Source organism: Homarus americanus, unplaced genomic scaffold, assembly GCF_018991925.1.
Source record: "Homarus americanus isolate GMGI-L3 unplaced genomic scaffold, GMGI_Hamer_2.0 scaffold31037, whole genome shotgun sequence".
Lineage (NCBI taxonomy): Eukaryota > Metazoa > Arthropoda > Malacostraca > Decapoda > Nephropidae > Homarus > Homarus americanus.
The window spans coordinates 28010093-28035210 of NW_024722227.1; the positions used below are offsets into that span (position 1 = coordinate 28010093).

At 41.6% G+C, this 25118-nt stretch overlaps 1 protein-coding gene across 3 annotated transcripts in view; it reads left to right on the top strand.

The window, feature by feature from the left end:
- LOC121862470 (signaling mucin HKR1-like) overlaps nucleotides 1-5383 on the top strand; it is a 96901-nt gene extending 91518 nt beyond the window's left edge. For all 3 annotated transcript variants that reach the window (XM_042360771.1, XM_042360770.1, XM_042360768.1), the window contains exons 6-7: nucleotides 395-1192; nucleotides 2840-5383. In XM_042360771.1, the coding sequence (XP_042216705.1) occupies nucleotides 395-1192; nucleotides 2840-4714 (2673 nt within the window). In that variant the 3' untranslated portion in view covers nucleotides 4715-5383. The remainder of the gene's footprint in view (nucleotides 1-394; nucleotides 1193-2839) is intronic.
- Nucleotides 5384-25118: the final 19735 nt, after the last annotated feature.

Genomic DNA, 25118 nt, shown 5'->3' on the forward strand with positions numbered 1-25118 from the left:
GGTACAGTGTGACTCAAACTTGACAATGCCTTGGTACAGTGTGACTCAAACTTGACAATGCCTTGGTACAGTGTGACTCAAACTTGACAATGCCTTGGTACAGTGTGACTCAATCTTGACAATGCCTTAGTACAGTGTGTACAGTGTGACTCAAACTTGACAATGCCTTGGTACAGTGTGACTCAAACTTGACAATGCCTTGGTACAGTGTGACTCAATCTTGACAATGCCTTAGTACAGTGTGACTCAAACTTGACAATGCCTTAGTACAGTGTGACTCAAACTTGACAATGCCTTGGTACAGTGTGACTCAAACTTGACAATGCCTTGGTACAGTGTGACTCAATCTTGACAATGCCTTAGTACAGTGTGACTCAAACTTATTTGCTTCCAGATTTCACAGTGGTCTGCATCTGGCCACTCCCTCCACCACGCCCCTCACATCATTCCTGCTGCTGCTCAAGCCATACCTCAGCCTGCACATACCCCAGCTGCGCCTACTGCTGCACCTCATCTAATTGTACTTACTGCTGCACTTGATTCAGCTGCACCTGCCCCTGCTGTACCTAATGCTTCTCCAGCTGTACCTACTGCTCTACTTGATCGAGCAGTACCTGATCCAGCTGTACCTACTGCTGTACTTGATCCAGCTGCACCTACTGCTGTTCCTGCCCCTGCTGCACATGCCCCAGCTGTGCCTACTGGTGCACCTCATCTAATTGTACTTAGTGCTGCACTTGATTCAGCTGCCCCTGCTGTACCTAATGCTGCACCTGCTCCAGCTGTACCTGCTGCTGTAATTGATCCAACTATACCTACTGCTGTACTTGACCGATCAGTACCTGCTCCAGCTGTACCTGCTGCTGTACTTGACCGATCAGTACCTGCTCCAGCTGTACCTACTGCTGTATTTGATCCAGCTGCACCTACTGCTGTACTTGATCAAGCAGTACCTGATCCAGCTGTACCTACTGCTGTATTTGATCCAGCTGCACCTACTGCTGTACTTGATCCAGCTGCACCTACTGCTGTACTTGATCAAGCAGTACCTGATCCAGCTGTACCTACTGCTGTATTTGATCCAGCTGCACCTACTACTGTACTTGATCCAGCTGCACCTACTGCTGTACTTGATCCAGCTGCACCTACTGCTGTTCGTGCCCCTGCTGCACATGCCCCAGCTGCAAGTATGGTAAGCAAAAGAGGTCATGCCTTGTTTATAATAAAAGCAGATTGGACACTGATACTCTGTTCAGTGAAAATAAAAGATAAGAGGTGGCTCAGATGCCGTGTGTGTTATGTAAAGGAAGGAGTGAGGAAAGACACTGTAAGTCACATGTTATGTAAAGGAAGGAGTGAGGAAAGACACTGTAAGTCACATTCCAGTGTGTATTGGAGACTGTTTCATTGTGTGAGGGTCTTCTAACCAGCCCCATCTCCCTCAACCATCTAATATTGTACCGAAAGAAAAGATTGTTATCAAATATATTTTTATTAAATCTGTGTAGTATAATACTAGAAGGTCACATTATTGTATGTACAGTCTCTCCTCGACTTACGGCGGGGTTCCGTCCCGACGATCGGGTCGTAAGTCGAAAAGGCGAAAATAATTCATAGAAATTCTAAAATGGGTGTCTCTTTTTCTTCTCGGCACCACGAGCACTCTCACTTTTACGCTTGCCAGCCATATTAAAGGGAATTACAAATTAAAATTTTCTCAGTACACAGTGCGATCACTAATTTCGGGACTCGAAAATACGTAATGTGAAAAATATTTTATACAAGCACGGCCGTCGTAAGTCGAGAAGAGACTGTACTGTGTACAGTAATATCTCCGTTACCCAGAATCCCTCAAGCCTAAACTCTCCGGTGGCCGGAATTGAAATTTTCTCGGAAAATTGTTCCCAAAGATAAACTGGCGTGGTATCCTTGATTGCAGTTTACATAGTTGCCAGATCGCGCCGACGTTGCCAAGTATGTGACTTGCGTATCTAAGAGTTCATACGAAAAAAAATTATTTTATCTTAATATTTACTTCATAAGCAAATTTGTGTATGAAAACCCTAAAGCGATAATTTATATCGTACGCAATTTTACATACGATAACCCCAAGAGTGTTAATTAGAACTGATCTTACGGACTGTGGTATGAACATTTCTTACGTTTTTTCCTTAAAAAAATATAGTTCCCATCATTACCATACAGTACCTACACCTTTATGTTAGCCACAAGTATTTTTGCCGGTGACCGCTCCTTAATGTAACAGTAGAGTGATAAGAGAATCATACTACCTGTTAATAAAAAAAATAGAAGCACTTAGTATATGTTAATGATAAAGTACTGTACTTATTAATTAATCATTTACCACTGCCTCCTTAGATGCAGCTGCTGAGTGCTACCACAGTCACATGAACTTTCCTCTGTACTAACTAGATTTTGTTCGCGTTTTTCCATTTTTGCATAAATAAATACCGTTCTGTGGCTGTCCGACTGCAGATAAGCCTCCATAGCAATGATACTCTGCGCCAGATGTGTAGTTTGGACGCGGAAACATTCACCAATGCCTGGAAAAATTATGTAGATGTGCAATTTTTCCCCGAGATGAGAAAATTCTTCTCGATAGGTACCCGGAAACACTGCACCCATTATTCCAACTAACGGGGCGATTACTATGTTTATGTCTTTTTAATTAAAACTATACAGGTTATGTTAATTTTTGTGCTTAAGTACTGTACCCTTATTTACATAAACTTTGAACTCTAGCTGTTGTACCAGAGATGGATTGTTGTAGCAATTCTTTATTTCTTATTATTTCTTATTTGTTTTGTTTTGTTTGTAGGTGGAGCAGTCAGGTAGTCAGTCTTCAGAAGGAACACTCCAACAAAACTGGAGAACAAGGAAACCACCTTTGTCTCTGTTTCTCAGGAGTAAAACGTATGCGAAAATACCTCTCTTATACCGTAAAACTAGCAAAGGAAAATTCACCAACACTTATAAATCTAAGAAGGTGAAGGCTTTAAATGAGGTCTGTAAAGAAAGTGTACGCACAGATGTACAGGCCACAGAATTACTGTCAGTTATATTTTCTTGTACAGATAAAAGCTCTAAAGGTAAGAAAAATTTGACAGAGGCCTTTGAATTAAACCAAGTATCATCCACACCTGGTAACATCACATTGCAGGAAAAGGATAAAGTAATGTACAGAGAGGTAGATAAAGAGTCAAAACTCACAGCTCCTGTAAAGCTCTCACTGGTGAAGAATAACAACTCACATACTCTTCCACTGAACGTCCTAGGTAAATCCACACAGGGAAATAATGTTCTGAGCATTATCTCTAGTGCTCATTCTTCAGATAAAGTATTCAATTTACATAAAAATCCTCCTTCCGCCTCTTTGACAATGACTGAGGACGAAATATTGGCTATTATGACAGGAATGTTTGGAGATGGTGAAGGGGCGAGTGATGATGAGTACATGCCAGGAATTCAACAATGTCTTCGAGAACCGCCAGATACCAATTCTGTCTATAGTTTAGCACATATAATGAAACTCGGTCAAGATTTAACTGAAGTCTGTCAACCTTGGAGGATCACCCAAAACTCCCCAGAAAAGAAGAAAGTTGGAACAAAACACTGCCTTGAGTTACAGCACATGACAGATAGTGTTGATAGATCACACAATACAAGTCATGATAAAGTAACTTGTGGTGTTTTCCCCAGATGGGACCCTTCAGGAGATACCTTCCCCAGATGGCACCCTGACCTCTGTTGTGGCATTGGGGCACCAGATTCTTCAACTAAAATACAATTAAACAAAACAGAATTAACACCTAGAAAAACCTCAACAGGAATAGTGCCTACAAAGCCAACAGTGATACCAACTACGATATCAACAGTGTTGTCAACTACAAAATCAACAGTGATGCTAACTTCACAATCAACAGTGATGCCAACTACAAAATCAACAGTGATGCCAACTACAAGGTCAACAGTGATGCCAACTACAAGGTCAACAGTGATGCCAACTACAAGGTCAACAGTGATGCCAACTACAAGATCAACAGTGATGCCAACTACAAGGTCAACAGTGATGCCAACTACAAGGTCAACAGTGATGCCAACTACAAGGTCAACAGTGATTCCAACTACAAGGTCAACAGTGATGCCAACTACAAGGTCAACAGTGATGTTAACTCCAAATTCAATAGTAATACCACCTCAGAAAGTGTCAACAGTAACATTACGTTCATTGCCTGTAGCAACAGTAGCCAGAAACAGCTTTAGCACTGCACAGTCCAGCGATGCTTCAACCAACAGAACCTCATCTGTACCGACACTGCCAGGTACAAGCAGATGCATCCAACCGTCCACAACAAGTAATAAGGATGGTTTACTACACTTGGTTCGTGAGAGTCCAGAGGTGCCGTCATCAAGCGGTCCAGCACGCACAGGTTCTCGTACACAACGCTCTTCTTTTTTTGGATTAAAGGGGGATTTGGCCGTCATCAACAAGACTGAATCCTCCTTCAAGAATAAGAGTCCGATATTAAATAGGTATAGAGCTGCTTTGAGTAATCTTAAAGTGTGCAATGGTTGTGGAACCTTTTTTGCTCTGGAGAAAGGTCTTGTAAATCACCGCAGGACCTGTGTGTCGATGAAAACAAAAGTAAATCACAGTTGCAGTCTATTTAAGAAACCACATGAGGCGAAGTGATTGAAAAGTATTAAAAAATAAATCTCGGAGCTTTGTTCGCCCTTCCAGTAACTACTCCCACAATATCAAAGTTATTTATGGATATTTGGTAATTATATGTGGACAGTTAAATGCCCCCCTTCCCCCCTACCCTCACATGTGTGCTCAAGGTCAGTCTGACATGTGTCAACAACCTTTAGTAACTTACTTCAGTTTTCTCTGGTGCTATCTGGCATCTTTCTGTTATGTTACTATGATGTGGAGAGAGGGAGGGAGGATGGAGGAGGTGCTGGGCTTGCTGGAGAAGTCAGTACGCTTTCAACTGTTGAAGCGATCAGACATAAGATTCATTGCTCGCCGCAGCCCTCACTGCAGCGCACTTACTCAAAATAGGGTTTTTATAGCATTTTCAGATGCAGTAAACCCTCGATAACTTGGCAAATGGGGCTCTGGCCTTGTCGAGTTATCCCAAATTCCAACTTATTGAGGCACTTCCCCCTCCTACAACAATAAAAAAAACTATCGACCCATATACAGTATGTGTACAATGAAGGACTAAAAAGTTTTGTCGTGAAACTTGGTGGAAACATATGCCGAAGGGGTGTGCTCTGCCTTGTGGTAGGGGGCTCTCATATTGTTTCAAGAGTTATATTTAATCTTCGGACAAAACCACGACACGACTTTTGTCTTTGATTGTACGTGTAATAACTAAGTGTAAAAAAGTAACACTGACCAGCATTGTGGGCGAAGAATGAAGCATCATGGTAGGTAACACAGAGGTATGGTAGGTGACACAGAGGTATGGTAGGTGACACAGAGGTATGGTAGGTGACGCAGAGGCATGGTAGGTGACTCAGAGGTATGGTAGGTGACACAGAGGTAAGGTAGGTGACACAGAGGTATGGTAGGTGGCGCAGAGGCATGGTAGGTGACTCAGAGGTATGGTAGGTACACAGAGGTATGGTAGGTGACACAGAGGTATGGTAGGTGACACAGAGGCATGGTAGGTAGAGGCATGGTAGGTGACTCAGAGGTATGGTAGGTAACACAGAGGTATGGTAGGTGACACAGAGGCATGGTAGGTGACACAGAGTATGGTAGGTGACACAGAGGTATGGTAGGTGACACAGAGGCATGGTAGGTGACACAGAGGCATGGTAGGTGACACAGAGTTATGGTAGGTGACACAGAGGTATGGTAGGTGATGCAGGTGGCCAGATATGTCAAGATTTTCCCAAATAATTTTAAATATCTTGGCATTTCCTGAATTATACTAATACATTCCGAGACCACATCCATGCTGAGTTATATGAACTTCCAAGTTATCGAGAGTTTACTGTATTTCTCCACCATTTATGGGCAGGTTTTCAAGAATATAGTCTCATTTGAAAGTGCAAGGAAATAAAAAGAATTTGTTGGTCGTACTTTTTCGTTATTAAAAAGAATAAATTAGGAGAAGTTGAATTTAGTATGAAAAAACTCACTAAATATAAAAAAATATAAAAATAATTCCAACAATTCGTTAATTATGTTGATGACTATCACACAAATAATTTGCATGATAATTATTCATCAGATGGCATAGAAATATCAAATTGTAATTTCTTGAAATTTTGATATACAGTACTGTACTGTACTGTACTGTATTTTATAACAAAGTGCCTGGTCAAAATGCTTGAAACTTAAGGCCGCATTCAAGATCATTTAGCTTGAGGTTCCCTATAGGGATTGCCCACGTTTTGCATTCAAGAAGTGTAGGGAATCCGCAAGGCGTGAACAATACTCACGGGTATTACTGGAATCATCGTGAGAAGGGGTGGGTGCCCTGAGCAAGCCCTAAGGATAAATCAGTGTTGACTATCATAATTGCAATTGCAAACACGTTTTAATGCTTCTAGTATACATGTCGTATAAAAAATAATCTCCATACATATATGATGAAGTTTACTGATGAACAAGGATGTATGTGGCGGTTAGACATTCATATTCTACCCCAAAATTTGATATTTCATGTTTGTTTCCTAAAAATCAGACTGTCAAATTTGAAATTCATTCATGAATCTAGTGTGAATATAGAGGAAGGTGTTACTGTAGCAATATTCCATCAGTTTTGTTGATGTCTTTAGGTCAACTCTAATCTAGCACTCATGTGTGAACTCACTTGCCAGTAATATAGAAGAAACTTTGATAATTCTATTGATTTAGTATATCTTTATTTTTATTACTCATAACTAACATTACAGTATGGACATAACATATATAAAAATCATGAAAATTGGTTGACAAATAAAATTGTCCAAGTTGATGTCTTTAATACTGTATAAGTGTGATGCAAGTAATCCTCGTCTGGTGACTTGTACAGTATATTTACAACTAACTAATGTGCTTAGAACAATTGTTTTTTTTAAGGATGTGATCAGTAAGATCCTAATTTATATTGTCCTCTACCATTTTAATAGCAATTCAGTGATTGGTAAAATTTTAATTTGATTTTCTTTAGTTTCAAAGTTGGCCATGAGCTACATACTGTACAGTGCAGTTTAAGGATAGTTTTATAGGAAACAAAATTTTGCTTTTGTTATTCTTCACTACTTAGAATATTTGTATCTACTGTTGTATCACTGTAATAGGCAGCTTCCAAACAAGGAGGAAGCATAATGTGTTGTCTAATGGTAGACCCTGCTGCCATATGTGACCAGGTTGATGATCTGACTTTCTACCTCATTTACACACAATTGCAGGGTCTTGTTTCTCACGATTGACAACACAACATACATACTGTACCTGTATATTGTTTCTCACGATTGACCTTTTTTTATTTTTTTTATTTTTGTACTGTATTTCTTTATTATTATTATTATTGTTATTATTATTATTATTATTATTATTATTATTATTATTATTATTATTATTATTATTATTATTATTATTATTATTATTATTATTATTATTATTATTATTATTATTATTATTACATGATACTGGATGATGATGTTTCATGAGAAGCAACAGGGTATATCAGGTGTATTCTTGAGGCCTTGTTGTGGAAGGGGAGTACAGTACCGTATACGGCGGCGTATAAGTCGACCTTTGAAGCCAAATTTTTAGTGTCCAAAGTTAGGGGGTCGACTTGTAAGAGGGGTATAAAATGATGACCTCTAAAATCATGACCGTAAGTGAGAGTATTTTGTATTACAACCTTCACATTTACCTTTAATATACAGTAATTGTTCTATTTCTGTTATGGATGAAATAAAGTTTTTCTCAGTAGTTTTATTTAAACACCTTTTGTTATTGCTGACTGTGTGGACTGTGGTGGAATGAGCTGGAAGTCAACTGGGTTTAGTGTTGTTGTGAATGTTGGGTCAGTCACTAATGACGTCATGTATAGAGTGGCTTGTTTGCCTCTGTTGATGGTTCACTTGGTCCTTCACAACACTTGACAGCTGCTGGAGTTGGGGAGTCCACTTATACTGTAGGTTTACTTCTCTGACCAAGGGGGATCGACTTATACTGTAGGTTTACTTCTATGACCAAGGGGGGTCGACCTATACGGTAGGTTTACTTCTATGACCAAGGGGGGTCGACTTATTATCGGTACTTCTATGACCGGGCCTTATACTGTAGGTTTACTTCTATGACCAAGGGGTCGACTTATACTGTAGGTTTACTTCTATGACCAAGGGGGTCGACTTATACTGTAGGTTTACTTCTATGACCAAGGGGGTCGACTTATACGGTAGGTTTACTTCTTGACCAAGGGGGGTCGACTTATCTGTAGGTTTACTTCTATGACCAAGGGGTCGACTTATACTGTAGGTTTACTTCTATGACCAAGGGGGGTCGACTTATACTGTAGGTTTACTTCTATGACCAAGGGGGGTCGACTTATACTGTAGGTTTACTTCTATGACCAAGGGGGGTCGACTTATACGTTTACTTCTATGACCAATCGACTTATGTAGGTTTACTTCTATGACCAAGGGGGGTGACCGACTTATACGGTAGGTTTACTTCTATGACCAAGGGGGGTCGACTTATACGGTACTGTACCGTAGTAGAGCGCATCTCTCACAGTACAGTAATAGAATGAATTAATGTCATTTAACTAAATGGGCAGATGGTTGAAATTTAGAAAATAAATAAAAGATGATGTTTTCAGAGACACCATAAGCAGCACATAAGCAGTGTGAGAAACATTAAGGATTAGATTGTAGAATTAAGTTAAGTTAAATATTTGTGAATGTATTGTGGTTGAATGTTGTTTCTCGGGATAAAATAATGAATCACTATCTGTAAGCTGAGTTACAGCATAAAAAGTTTAGTTATTAAACATTTCTTTTATAAAATAAATACAGTTCATTGTTTTATGTACACAGTCTGAAACAAAATGTTTATGTTTAATAAAAAGAAAAATGTGTTACAATTTTTTCAGAAGTATACCGGTAGCTATTTTCATTGCTGGCGTGTATTCCACTATACACTGTACTTTACCCTCTTTGCCACTGATCAGTAAAGAAATATTGTATTGTAGTGTGGATATCTTTCATGAACTAGTACAGAGTGATGAGCCAAGTGTTCAAAGGATAAGGTTAGTCTGAGCTTAATACCTTATTAAAGCTTCTCACTGATAAATAAATAAAGTATTGGGATATGAAAGTAACTTCTGTGAATTTTATAATCAATTCAGTTATGTTTTTCATTTATACTGTAAAGTGTTTTAACCAGAATTTGGTGCAAATACTCATTATGTAGTTGATACAGTATATTGAATATACTGATACTGTACCATGAAAATACAGTAATAAAATGTGTTTCTTTCATTAATATGCAGTTTTTTTTATTGTAAATCATTATGTCTTCCCAAGTAAAGCACAGAATAATTTTCTTTTTACGGGAAATAGCCCACTCGGGCACAGGTCGAACGACCCACAACGGGGCCTGGGGGGAAATAAGAACAGAAAGAAATTAATATAGAGAAGAAAAACATTACTGTATACTGTGTTAATCTACACCACGAAGATGCCGGAAAACCAGTTTTTTAAAGTGAGACAGATTGTATAAGTATGGAAACACAAGAAGGCAGAGCATTCCACAGTTTGGCTGTGTGAGGAAAGAAGGAGGTACTGTAATGGGTTATTATAGTGTGACCGACATCCACAGAGAAACGGTGGGCACCGCGGGCAAGACGAGTGTTACGAGCTAACGACCTTGCCGGCGGTACACAGGATGCCAAATCCACGGAACATTGCCCGTTAAAATACATGTAAGAGAGAGAGAATGAAGCAACATTGTAGCGAAGAGAAAGGAAAGAGATTATCAACTAAAGGAGGAGAGTTATTGAAGTGAATCCTATACACAGCTAAGATTTTACTACACCATTTCATACAGTAAGTGTGCAAGTGACTGGTACCAGATGTAATAACACTTAATACAGTATTTCCCTGTACACGTATTGCCAAAATCTCCCCAAAATTCCAAAATTCAGTGTTGTTATGAACCCCCTTCACCGCTTCCTAACCTCAACCGCTGGTTACCAGCGGCCAGGTCATTTATACAGAAGCAGTAGATATCTCACTGTCATGATCGTGATAACGGCTAACCTGAAAACCTTAAGGATTCATATTACGCTCAAACGTCCACAAAACCTTCCGAGTCCCCCTGTGGAAATGTCCCCCGTTTTCTCTGTTTCCCCGTCTTTGTCTAAAGGGAACTTTGAATATAATCCGCGGATTTCGTAGCAGACGCTGTATGTTGGGACCTGTTGCCATCCAACCCTTTGTAATCAATTTAATTTTGCTTTTGATAGCTCAGCCAGAGCATTGTTAGTGAGGATAATAGTAGGGAATGAAACTGAGTTTCAGTTTCAACGTCAGAGTGTACAGTAAATTAATTCATCGAAATAGAAGTAGGTGGGCTCCCTGGCCTATTTTGAGTGAAGGTGCCGCGGGCATTTCTACGGTTAGTAAGTGCCGTCCCTTCACCCATACAGGTAGGCCATTCCACTGTGTTGTAATTCGCCCTTCTTTAAGTGATTTGACCCAATTAATAGTTGATTGTGCAAGTGTTACCGTAACGTAGTTGATATGCTCTGAGTGAAGTCATATTTACGTCTTTAACGTCCCCTGAAATGTGCAGATGAGGTCGTGGTGATGGTCAGAAAGAGCCGAGAGGGTCAGTGTGTTGAGCGCTTCTTAATATGTGCAGTAGGAAGGGGAGAGAATAATCTTGCATGCCCTCTTTTGCACTTTTTCTAGGTGTTTACTTTGTGTGGCATTTAGGGAGGAAGACCAGGCAGGGAGGCATAGGTGAGCTTGGGAAGTATGAATGTTGAGTAAACACTGAGGAGCTCGGGGGCAAGAACTCCGAGGGACTTGAGTCGGCGGAGGAGGTGGAGACGAAAACTGGAGGATTTGACAATTTCACTGGCGTGTGTTTTCTAAATTAGTTTATCTATAGTGACGTCGAGGAGCTTAGTGGAGTCCACAACCTGGAGTGTGTTGGGACCTAAAGTAATGGAAGGGGGTGGGACAAGGTCGGAGGAGAGGTTGATGTGCAAAACCATGGTCTTGGTTTGGTTGATGGTGACTTGGTTGTTGGTGGCTCAATTTTGGAAACTGTTCGATAAATCCTGGAGGGCGGTATAGTCGAGAGCCGAGTTGTTGACACTGATCCCAAAGGTGGAGTCGTCGACATATTTTCAGCCAGCAGGGGTTTCTCATAGGGCATCATTGATAAGCATAAGGAAGCAGAGCGGTCCTGTCCTGGTGCCTTGGGGGACGCCACAGGTGAGTGACTGAAAAGTGGAGACTTAGGAAGTCTGTAAGCCATGGTATAAGACTTCTTCGAAACCCGAGGTCGATAGCTTTGTTGATGATTAAATTGTGATCGACTAGGTCAAATACTTTGGTGAAGTCAGTGAAGGTGACAGCCACAGACGTTTATCGTTTTTCCATTTGGCGGTATACAGTCAGTCCCCGACTTACGATGGGGTTAGGGACCGACAACCAGGTCGTAAGTCAAAAATACGAAAATATTACATAGAAAATCTAAAATGGGTGTCTGTTTTTCTTCTCAGCACCACGAGAACTCACACTTTTACGCTTGCCAGTCATTTTAAAGGGAATTACCAACAAAAATTTTGTCAGTTCACAGCGCGATCACTAAGGCCGGGACTCGAAAATACGTAATAAAAAAAAAATTGTACGACTGTGGCATTCGTATGTCCGGGTGGTCGTAAGTCGAATTGGCCGTAAGTCGAGGAGTAGCTGTATGTAGTCAAGAAAGCTTGCAAGACAGTGAGTGGTGGAGGAAGTTTGTCTCAGACGCCTAGAACATTCTAGCGACATCCAGGCACTGCACATCAGAATGATATATGCCTGGAGAACTGTAGAATGATGTAGGCTTACAATACGTAGGTAAATCATAACAAAAATGATGTACGTAATACATTCTAGAAAATTCTTACTTAGGTAATACATCAATATATACACAAAAATCTCCCTATACCTGCCAAAATAACTGCTGATTGGAATAGAAAATAATCAAAATACTGTACCTACAGTAGTTGAAAAAATAATACCACCAAATTAAGCCTCGGCATAACAGTAAGAATAATTATTACTTTTTTTTATGTATGAAAGGTGGTTGAGGAATTATGGACACTTTTAATTGATGTAAAGTTCTATCATTATTATCACACACACACACGCACAGACACTCTACTACTTCTACAACTACTTTGCTGTCACTTGGAATCGAGTATGACAATCATCCAGTTATGACAAAATGATATGAGTTATTAAGGATGTCACCTTCGTCGGTGACCTCTGAGGTGACTAGAGAGGCCAATACAGGACCAGCAGGATCGTCCACAGATGTTGCACATGTGGAGGGCTACATCTAGAGCGGAGGGGCAGCGACAGCATCTTTCTGTCATTGGCACTCGTCTGCCTTGGTATGCAGTCGGGCTAACTTGAAAGTATCGACACCTTCTCTTGTGGTGCTCCTCTAAGTGTTAAGGTGTGGAGTAATCGTCTCCCAGGTGAGGGGGTCGATTAGGCACTTTTTCAGGTTTGTCTTAAGACTATCCTTATACCTCCTCAGTTGCCGTCCAGCGTTACGTTTACTATTTGTTAGGTGACTGTAAAGTAGTTGCTTTGGCAGTCTACTGTCGTCCATGCGGGTAACATGGTCACTCCAACGTAGTTGTTCAGGATAATGGTAGCCTCGATGCTCCTACAGTTGGTGTCAGCGAGAATACTGGCATTTGTTCTCTTGTCTTCCCAGCGAACTCGGAGGATGGAACGTAGACTACGTTGGTGAAAGTTTTCAAGTGCTTTGAGGTGCCTCCTGTATGTAACTCATGTCTCGCTGCCATATAGCAGGGTGGGGAGGACCACTGCTCGATATACGTGTAACTTTGTAGATAATTTCAGCTCCCTACAGCTGAAGACACGGGTACGGAGTCTGCTAAAGACTTGAGATGCACATCTGATCCGATGTTGAATCTCTTCATCGATGTCTGCGGTGGTGGACTGGTAGGAGCTGAGATACTGAAAGTGGTCAACATTAGAGAGGGTAGTACCGTTAAGCTGGGGTGGAGGTGTGGCTGAACCAGGGTCAGGCTGAAAGAGAATCTGAGTCTTACATACATTCACCTCGAGGCCGAAGTGTGCGTACACATCTGTGTAGGTCGCATTCAGAGTGAGTGACAAGGGTGAGGTCGTCTGCATACTGAAGTTCAGTAATGGAAGCTGCCAAAACCTTTGTTCTTGCCTGGAGTCATCTTGTGTTAAAAAGACCCTTCACCCGGTACTCAATGTCCACCCAGCTGGCTAAATTGGCACTGGCACGAGTAAGGAAGGCAGCCAAGAAAATATAAAGGAGAGTTGGTGCCAGTACCCAATACACATCCTTGTTCTACCCCCTTTTGGATGGGGAAGAACTCAGACTGGGTGCCATTGTGCAGGACACTTTCATTCATGTCATCGTGGAGTTGCCTCACAATGGCAGACACCCAGGCAGAAAGATCATGTCAGTGTGTCATGGTCACGTTGACTGCTGATCTATTTAACTAATGATTCTTATTAAACTCCACGCCCGCAAAACATGAGTGAGTTAGCTAATCCCCTAGAAGGAGCGTGTTTACCCTCGTGATCCCTCCCAGTAAGTCCCGCCTTCGAACACAGTTGTTAATGCGTTGTTATTCCACTTTCTCCTAGGAAGCTCAATCTTGAATTAGTCTGTTTAAATCAACTCAAGTAATTCGTCAGACCTTTGTCAACTGAGGGTCATCTTTGAATGAGTAACAGTTAGTTTGTTTGTAATTATTGTCATTGCGTGAGTAGCGATCACTGGCAACTCAGGGGTATATATACTAAAGTCAAGCCAGGGAGAGCGTGCTCTGACGCTGCTCCCATATTTCTCCAGGTATGTTTTTGTGTGTAGCCATTCAGTTAATTCAGTCGATTGTAGTGACTATCAGTGTTCACCAGTGTTCATGATTTAACAGTTGAATTGTCATTCACCCAGTGTAGAAGTAATATAACGTAAATACGTCTGTCGTCTAGACAAGAGAGTTTGTTTGTGTTGTCATGTTCTCTGACGCTGCTTCAATATTTCTCCAGATCCCATTGTGATTCTTGCAACCATCCAACAACGGCCTCGGATGTAGTAAATAACCAGCCGGGATCATATATGAAACGATGGCACCGATGTGGCCTGATTAATGTGCCCCATGGCTTCGTTGGGCCAGACCCGCCATGTGTCTGGCTACCCCCACAATAACAGCAGTCGTGTGAGCCCCAGTGCTCTACCCTGGGTTACTCCTTGGAAGTGTATGTCCACAGAGAGGGTTGTGACATGTATGTTAGGGATAATTAGGTGGAAATAATTATCCCATGTTGGGTAGTGGACCCCTGTATATGCTAGTTTAATTATTTAAGAGTAAGAATGTAGGAACTGAGTTTGCACTTAGCCCAGGAGTTGAGCCTGGTAGTTATATGATTAATACTATATCTTTCCCCATTGATTGCATATTAATAAACTTGTTTTTATAGTACTTTAGGTGTATTCATTTCTCCCACAGTATTTTACCTTTATTTCCATCCAAGTGACTTGATACCAGAATTACTATACCCACGGGCCTAGACCCTCGACCATGTTACCAAAAGAATGTCCATGTTACCAAAAGAATAGGTGACGGAACTGAGTAAGAGTAAGACTAAGAGAAGTAAGTAAGATGAGGGTGGTGTAGAGATAGAGAGGGAACCCGCGCCCTCACATTGGTGGCAGGCCTAGACCGCCCCCCTCACAAGTGGTACAACGTGATGGTCTAAAGCAACACTGAGATTCTGGGAGGAAGTTTTCTGCCTCCGGTAGTAGTCTGTTTAGGAGGACTCGGGTGATAATCTTGCCAGCTACAAACAGCAGCGAGATCCCGCGGTAGTTGCCTTAGTCTAACCGGTCTCTCTTATTCTTATAAATATTGACAATGGAGGCGTCTTTAAAAGCTTGGGGGATTTCCCCTTTATCCCATATATTCTCCAGGAGAGAGTGGAGACGGCTGGTAACCAGAGGTCCTCCTGCTTTATACATTTAGGCTGGGATTCCATCAGGCTCAGAGGCTTTGTTATTTTTCATCTGTTTAATGGCAGCAGCTTCCTCATCCAGGGATGGAGGCTAGCTGAGGTGGGTCAGCTCTGGGTGCTGAGGGACCTGCTGGGTAGTCAGAACATCCATATCGGTCTTTCGGTTGAGCAGCGAATGATAGTGCTCTTTCCAGTGCTGAAGGAGGTTTCTTCATCGTCTTTAATTATGGAGTTACCGTCACATGAGCGGAGGGGGGCTGCTCCATGAGTGTTTGGTCCATATTATGTTTTAGTGGAATTGAAAAATTCGCGCATCTTTTGCTGATCTCGTGCTGGGCCGCAGCTTTCTTCTTGCAGAAGGTATCAGCTTTGGTCCAAGACTGAAGGTTGTTCTACCAGTAGGTTAAAGCAGCTCGTTTATCATCGATGAGTACATTGATTGTTGGGTCATTTTCATCAAACCAGTCCTGGTGTATTCTTTCGATCTGGCCGAGGGTCTCTCTGCAGGTTTTTGTCATGACAGTATCTAGAATATCCCATTTGGCATTAGGATTTCAGCTGTTTGTTGTCAGGTTGTTTTATCAACTCATGTTCGAGCTGCTCTCTGAAAGCATGTGCTATTGCTGGATCATCCAGATGCTTAGTATTAAAACCTCTTCTGGAGGCTTCTTGTTGCCTTCGCCGTTTTGGGGCAACGTGAAGTGAGATATTGACTCTGACTAGCTGAGGATCAGTGTCGCAGTGGTCAGACCCATCATGGCTTGGGGGATGAGAACATCTCGGCTATCTTTTTCTCTGACAATGATGTAATCAATGAGATGCCAGTGTTTGGATCATGGGAGTTGCCACGAACCCTTGAACTTGTCGGCCTGCCTTAACAAGGTATTGGTGATAGTGCAGTGCAGTACACTTGCTGAGGAGAAGTAGGCCGTTTGGATTACACTTGCCTAGTCCATTTCTCCCTATGATTCTCTGCCAAATGTCAGCATCTCTGCCAACTCTGGCATTGAAGTCACCAAGGAGCACAACCTTGTCTTCTCTGGGGATAGAGGTTAGCACTCTGTTGAGGTCGGCATAAAAAGCCTTCTTGATGTCATCTAGTGTTGGGGTGTACGTACTGGTGAAAAAGGCATGACGTGAGTGATTCAGTGGGGCTCTGGGCGTCATGAGCAGTAGCACTTGCTTTCAGAAATGCAGAGCTACTCTACTAGGAAATTTAAAGTATGAAAGATGATTTTGGTGAACCATATTTCCGTGAGCTCCCATAGTTTGCTCTGAAGATATTGTTTTTGCCCACATCAAATGTTGATGTAGAAAGAATCTTTTCCAAGGTGAATCTGACCAAAACTAAGTAAAGTAATGTTCTTTCTATGCAGACTTTAACATCTCTAATCATTTCGTCTGAACTGGCTCACAAATGTGGAGGATGTGTTTCATACCAGTCAAGTGAAAATTGGATTCGGTTTGTAAAAAATTATAATGATTAATTGTAAATACCAAGTACTGTATATGTCATTGTGTATATTACCTTTGTATTTCATTACAAAATGGGAAAATATATGCACATTTTGTTACAAATTTACTTTTTTCTAAACCTTATTACGACTTCTTTTTTATTCCGTACCAAAATAAAACGTATTTCAATATCAATAAATATCGTCTTTGAATGTTTTCTATATATTTCCACTGTTTAATTCAGTTACTCAATAATTTTAGACGTTTTCTCTTATGTGACGTATTGCAACTGGCCGGTGAGAACTACCGTAAGCGGCAGCACTGAGCCCTGACAGTCAGTGGACCATCCGGAGGTGTGTGTGTAGGGTCATCTGCTGTTCTGTCGAGAAATTCATGTGCCTCAATGTTCGAAGTGGCCACAAGTCCCCAAACAAGCAAGCAAGTGATTCATTGTGTGTGGGGGTATTCGTCTCGTGGGTTTATTGACTTTAACAGTGAGTAGTGTTATCAGTTGTTGTAGTTGTTGGTGAGTTTGGTTCATTATTTATGGTATATCTGTAAGTCTTGTTATACCAGACCACAACACGAGATGATTAATACCACCTTCTTACGATAGCCTCCCACGATAGGGACTTTACAGATTGGTTTTACGATATCTATTCTATGTTTAATTTTACGATTTGTCGGGATGTAGAGTTGTATACGGCTCCCCTCCCCCTCTTCCTCCTCCTCCTCCTCTTCCTCCTCCTCCTCCTCCTCCCCTTTCTCCTCCTACTCCTCTTCCTCCTCCTCTTCCTCCTCCCCTACTTCTTCCTCCTCCTCCTTCTTCTTCTCCCCCTCCCTACCCCTCCCCTCTCCTGCTTCCCCTCCCCTCCCTCCTCCTCCTCCCTTTCCCTCCTCTTCCCTTCCCCCCTTCTCCTCCCCCTCCTCCCCCTCCTTCCCCTGCATCTCCTCCCCTCCTCCCCTCCCCCCAGTTTCCGTTTTCGCCCCCTGCTGCCGTTAATCAAACATAAGGCGATTGTTGTCACTGTAACACAGTGTAGTGAGTTAACAGTTCACTATAACACGGTGTGATGAGTTAATACTTCACTATAACACGGTGTAGTGAGTTAACAGTCACTATAACACGGTGTAGTGAGTTAACAGTTCACTATAACACGGTGTAGTGAGTTAATACTTCACTATAACACGGTGTAGTGAGTTAACAGTTCACTATAACAGTGAGTTAACAGTTCACTATAACACGGTGTAGTGAGTTAACAGTTCACTATAACACGGTGTAGTGAGTTAATACTTCACTATAACACGGTGTAGTGAGTTAACAGTTCACTATAACACGGTGTAGTGAGTTAACAGTTCACTATAACACGGTGTAGTGAGTTAATACTTCACTATAACACGGTGTAGTGAGTTAACAGTTCACTATAACACGGTGTAGTGAGTTAACAGTTCACTATAACACGGTGTAGTGAGTTAATACTTCACTATAACACGGTGTAGTGAATTAACAGTTCACTATAACACGGTGTAGTGAGTTAATACTTCACTATAACACGGTGTAGTGAGTTAATACTTTACTATAACACGGTGTAGGGAGTTACTTCACTATAACTTCCTCAGGTAAGGGACATTTTAACTAAGAATGTTCACTGGTTAATGGTGCATGTAGTTCAGGATCTCAACCACAGGTGGCGTTGTATCATCTCATTTAATTTTAATTCTTGATTCATTCGGTATGAAACACGTACTTTGAAGTGACTGTACATGGAGACCTTCGAACGTGTGTCCTTGAGGTAGATGCGTTGACAACACGTGCCCGGCCAGTCCATATGAACATCAACAACCATCAGGAACGTTAATGAAGTGTCAGTCACACCTTGCTATCTCTCTCCCTCCTGACACCTGCCACCATCTGCACTCCTTCTCTTCCTCCAGACGCCTCTCTCTCTCTCTCTCTCTCTCTCACCTCAGACACACACCACTTACTTTTCTCTTTACATCATTCACCACTTGACCTTTGATCACTCGAACCAACGACTCTTAGAACATCACTCGAGTGTTGTGCCTCCTGACCCACCGCACACCTCCTCTCTCATCACCGGGAGGTAATAGAGGAAATTAATACTAATAATAAGGTAGTTTAGTCGTAATTACCCTAAGATTGTTTACAAGTTGTTAGGTCATGGTGGGGGTTATAGGCCCTCACCCCCTCCCCCCGGCATTCTTGTTTCTTATGGTGATTAAATTCAAACCTAACCTTCCTCCTGATACCATAACTACCTACCTACCCCTAACTCTAACTCTTTTTACTTTTTTGTATTTCCAACATATCTTAACATTGTTGTAAAAGCATCATTCTTTAGCTCAGGTTAGGTTAGTTATTTTAAATCAGGTCAAGTCCAAATTCAGTTAGATTCAGATCGTTTAGGTTTGGTTTGGTTTGGTTTGGAGTTGGAGTTAGGTTTTGGTTTGGTTGGGACGTCATTGAACATCACGATTTCAAGTGTGTGGGAATCAGACGACACCAATATCGGATTCCTCGTTCCACATAAAGCAACATGACATTTGAAAATCGGTTTAATCTGTGTTTTTTGGTGGTGGGGTGTGAGGAGGAGGTGAGGAAGAAATGTAGATAAGAAGAAAATAAAAAGCAAAGTAAATTGGGGAAGGAAATGAAAAGGAGGAGGAGGAGGAGGAGGTGTGGGTGGAAGACAAGTGAGGGAAGGAGGACGACCCGACTGCACCTCCACCCACAGCCTCACCCTCGCTCGCGCACCCCACGTGTGTCAGTGTGTTCTGTGACGTGGTAGAGGGTAGACGTCGCTCTCGCCTTCTCTCTCGTGTGTCTTGCATAAATCACAAATCATAAACCAGTAGAAACATCCTGTTAAAGTATTATACTGAGGCTTATTTAAGTATCATTCTTCAAGTGGATTATAAGTAAATTGTGGTTGATAAAGTTTATTGGCGTGTTTCGAGTTACTTAAGAAAGTTTGCATTTTCTCTCGTGTTTTGTAAAGTGTGTTGAGAGTGTAGTGATTGTAATGAAAGTAAGATTTAGTTTTAATCACTTCATCAATTGGGGTCGATGCCCCATCATCACAAAACATACAAATAAACACAAATTATATTTTCCCCCAAGAGTCAAAATTTGGTATTTTATATCAGGTAGACAGATGGCTCAGTACTGACAGGTGGCGCCTTACACCACCTGAGTACTGACAGGTGGCGCCTTACACCACCTGAGTACTGACAGGTGGCGCCTTACACCACCTGAGTACTGACAGGTGGCGCCTTACACCACCTGAGTACTGACAGGTGGCGCCTTACACCACCTGAGTACCGACATTAATTGCGAACCTGGATGTTAATCGATTTGCAGATCGTATTCCGGGGTAATGGTTAGCTAATTGATTGGCGATTGTCCGGTCTTCTCGGATATGTGACTTTTTCAGGGTCATGCAGCTCGTTTCAGGGGTGTGGTTGTTGTGGCAGCTTCACATAAACACTGGGTCATGTAGCTCGTTAACTTAGGGTGTGGTTGTTGTGTTGGTGACAGCTTCTACACCTTAAACACTGGGTCATGCAGCTCGTTAACTTAGGGTGTGGTTGTTGTGTTGGCGACAGCTTCTACACCTTAAACACTGGGTCATGTAGCTCGTGAACTCAGGGTGTGGTTGTTGTGTTGGCGACAGCTTCTACACCTTAAACACTGGGTCATGCAGCTCGTTAACTCAGGGTGTGGTCGTTGTGTTGGTGACAGCTTCTACATCTTAAACACTGGGCCATGCAGCTCGTTAACTTAGGGTGTGGTTGTTGTGTTGGCGACAGCTTCTACACCTTAAACACTGGGTCATGTAGCTCGAACTCAGGGTGTGGTTGTTGTGTTTGGCAAGCAGCTTCTACACCTTAAACACTGGGTCATGCAGCTCGTTAACTCAGGGTGTGGTTGTTGTGTTGGTGACAGCTTCTACACCTTAAACACTGGGTCATGTAGCTCGTTAACTCAGGGTGTGGTTGTTGTGTTGGCGACAGCTTCTACACCTTAAACACTGGGTCATGCAGCTCGTTAACTCAGGGTGTGGTTGTTGTGTTGGTGACAGCTTCTACACCTTAAACACTGGTCATGCAGCTCGTTAACTCAGGGTGTGGTTGTTGTGTTGGCGACAGCTTCTACACCTCAAACACTGGGTCATGCAGCTCGTTAACTTAGGGTGTGGTTGTTGTGTTGGTGACAGCTTCTACACCTTAAACACTGGGTCATGCAGCTCGTTAACTCAGGGTGTGGTTGTTGTGTTGGTGACAGCTTCTACACCTTAAACACTGGGTCATGCAGCTCGTTAACTCAGGGTGTGGTTGTTGTGTTGGCGACAGCTTCTACACCTAAACAAATTCACGCCTAGGTGGCCCTTGGTCTGGCCATCCTCGTTACACAAAGGGCAACCGTTATTATGTCTGCCTGTATGCATATATGTATGTATGAGAAAAGAGAGAGAGAGAGAGAATCGATTGCCAACTGTCCTAAAACCTAACCTAACCAACCTTAAGGTCATTACTGTAGAATTTTAATATAAATTTAATAATATTCTTGTCGTCACTCCAAAAAATATCTGTACTTGGGGTGATCGATGAATTTCAGAATGAACACTGTGACTTCCGTTGTCTCGTTAGGGTTGTCAAAAACCTTCGACCGTTGTGTTATGTTTTTTCAACGCAATTTTGTATAGTTAGTTTTTTTAATGACTTTTTTTCTATTAGATTAAGTTAAATAGTCAGAATTTATCTCGTATTTCAAGTTACAAGCGATTCATGTACGAGGGAAAATTAAACTTCTGTGATTCAGTTTTGATATATTTTACCGCAAACAGTTTAATACAATACAATAATGTAGTTTTGTAATATAAAAGTGTTATTTATGGGCTCATTAGAGTGTTTGTGTTTGTTTTTCATACAAATAAATACTTTTTTTATTCTTTCAGCACAATTATGAAATATTTACCCAGAGATGAACTAATTGCGCCGTTTATGTGCTGAAAAAAACTCACCACACAAACTATACAACATGAACCAGAAAAAAAACTTGTATATGAAAAAAAAACCACCTCATTATTCCTATGTAATTAGAGAAGTGTTTTTTTTCTTGTGTATAAAAACAAAATAGTGGTTGAATATGTAACTGTGTCGTAAATATACCGTGATAAAAATAATTATAATTGTTACTTACTCTGACAGCACCAAACGCATTAATCAGACACTACACAACATACAGTAATATTATATCTAGAATTCATTACTAACGTGTAGCTCCAGTTTTATTTTCTTATTTGTTAGAGAGAATGTTTTGTTAAATATGAAAGGCCGTCATGCTTAGTGTGGTAACTTATTGACAATGTTTATTTGCTGGTGTTTTGTGTGTGTGTGTTGGAGAATGTTTTAGGTGTGTGTGTGTGTTTGTCTATGTATACTAGTCTGTGTGTGTGTGTGCTTAAGTAAAAATACGCACACACACTACACACACACATATATCCAAGACCCAGGGTATTTTAAAAGCCCCATCTTAGGCAAATCTCTAAACGTAAAATGCTCCAGATTTGAGATTCACTGCTATAAAAATCGCTTTATTTCCTCTATTTTATCTCACATTATTTTCTCTCATTTTATTTTATTTTTTCCTCTTTTATTTTTATTTAATTTTTTTTCCAATTATTATATTTATTTTTCTGACCAATTTTATTATCTCGACCTATAGGGAAAAAAAAGCCCCGTATCTTTTTTAATGCTTTTTTTTTCTTGTGTTGATCCATCTGGCTTTTATTTTCTGCGAGTCTTTTATTTACTTTTTTTCCTTCCACCGTTACAGAGATTTATACAAAAGTTTATTGTCTTTTTCATGCTTTTTTTTTCCTATCTTGTTCTATCTCTTTTATTTAGGATTTGTTTTACTTTTTTTTTCTAACGACATAAATGATAGTGGTGGTAGGTGGTAGTAGTGGTGGTGGTAGTGGTGGTGGTAGTAGTGGTGGTGGTAGTGGTGGTAGGTAGTGGTGGTAGGTAGTGGTGGTAGGTAGTGGTGGTGAGATATTTTGTGAAACCTTGGCAGCATGTGATAGGGTAATGGAGGAGAGAGAGAGAGAGAGAGAGAGAGAGAGAGAGAGAGAGAGAGACCATCAACCCAACTGAGGGGTGACTCTCAGAAAACGGCTGATCAGTAAAAAAAAAATATTAAGGGGGTAACTTAAGAACCCTTCGCTCACCTACTTCAAGGGATCTTCTCTACTGGTTCCCCTTCTTTCTCCTCTTCTCTCATCTTCTTCTCTTCCTCCTTCTCCTGTTAGTTACCTCCTCTCCTCTCTCTCCCTTTAATTGTCTCTTCTCTTCCTCCCCCTCCCTCTCCTCCCTATCTCTTCCTTCTGTTTCTCCCTCATTTCTTAAGCCTATCGCCCTCCTCCTCACTCGTCCTGGTACAAGATAGTGTTGAGTCTGTAAGAAAAAGTCACTGATAATGTTTGTCGTTCTGTCTGTCAACTACGATAAAAACGCCCTGTCTACCCAACCCTTCCTCCTGTCAACTGGTATAAAGACAGACAGATGCCGTAGATAGCTTGTCTATGGCGCTAGATTGGTGTTATAGTAGCTTGTCTGTTTGGCTGTCAGTTTCTGTAGGGAAAGGCAGTGATAGCAAGCATCTGTCTGTGACCTGTCAGCGGTTATATGGTCAGACAGAGTTAGAGGGTTGTCTTTGTGTCTGTCTGTCAGCTGGTACAGGTCTGGTAATGTCAGCAAGGGATCGGTGTGTTAGTCTGTCAGCTGCAATAAGGTCAGCCAGTGTCAGCTAGGGATCGTGTATCACTCAGTCAACTAGTGGAGGTCAGCTAGGGACCGTGTGTCAGTCTGTCAGCTGCAATAAGGTCAGCCAGTGTCAGCTAGGGGCTATGTGTGGAGAGGCAAAGTTCAGTGCACTTTATTGCACATGGTAAAGATTTCATGACGCCAATTCAAAAGTCTCTCTCTCTGCCACACACACACAGACACAGTATCTCAAATCGCTGAGATTATTCTTCTGGAACTCTTAGCTAGAGAGAAAGAGAAGAGAAGGAGGGAGAATGAGAGAAAGGGAAGGAGAATGAGAGAAAAAGGAGAAGGAAGAGAAAGGAGGGAGTGGGAAGCAAGAGAGAGAAAACGGCAGAGAGAAAGAGAGAGAAAAAACAGAAGAGAAAAATAGGAAAAAATGGGAGAGAGAGAGAGAGAGAGAGAGAGAGAGAGAGAGAGAGAGAGAGAGAGAGAGAGAGAGAGAGAGAGAGAGACACGGGGTGTTAAAGTGAAGTAGAGATTTACTGAGTGTGTCCCAGTTTCCACAACCATCGTCTCTTTTAACATTTCTCAACACATTTGGTGATACATAATACAATAGTTGTTTATAAGCGAGACTACTGAAGGCATTTGGTACAGCCAGTGTGTGTGTGTGTGTGTGTGTGTGTGTGTGTGGACTGTTTCTATTACCGCACATTATTTTCCTTCCCTCTTCCTCCTCTCGTACCATTCTTTTCCTCCTCTTCTCCTCCTTCAACCCCCTCCTTCTCTTCCTGCTCCTCCTCCTCCTGCTCCACCTCCTCCTCTTCTCCTTCAACCCCCCCCTCCTTCTCTTCCTCCTCCTCCCCTTATACCACCCTCCTCCTCTTCCTTATACCCTTCACCCCTCTTCTCCTCTCTTCCTCCTCCTTTCACCCCTCTTCTCCTCTCTTCCTCCTCCTCACACGCCCCTTTCGTTCCCTCCTCCGGTCTCCTGCCACCTACCAACTATTGACCAAAATATACAATGGCTTATTTTTCACACACCTTTTACCACTGAGAGTAAAGTGTGTGTGGAGTGTGGTGGTGTGGTGGAGTGTGGTGGTGTGGTGGAGTGTGGTGGTGTGGGTGTGGTGTGTATGCATGCGTATGTGTCCGTGAGTGTCATAGCTAAAGTGACCCATTTAGAGAGGTCATCCATCATCTATTAAGGAAACTCTAACTTTACGAATATTTGAGGATCATCTTTGTGTCGTAAGTTAATTAAACCAGTCAGGCACGGTCTAACACCTTCACCCGGGAGTAAAAATTACACTGTACAAATTTGGGTGAATCTGAGGCCCCCCTAACACACTGTAATTCCGAGCGAGTAATTTCGTTCCAACACTATTTTCCGAAACTCGTAAATTACCAACCTGGGCTGACAACCAAACTTTTCTAAAAACTATGATAAAACTCCAGGGGAAATATTTAGTGTAATGCTAATGATTACTGATGTTATTATTATTTTCCACACATGTGTAAGGTGGTGATGTGGGTGTGTGTGTAATAATAATAATAATAATAATAATAATAATTAACCGTTTATT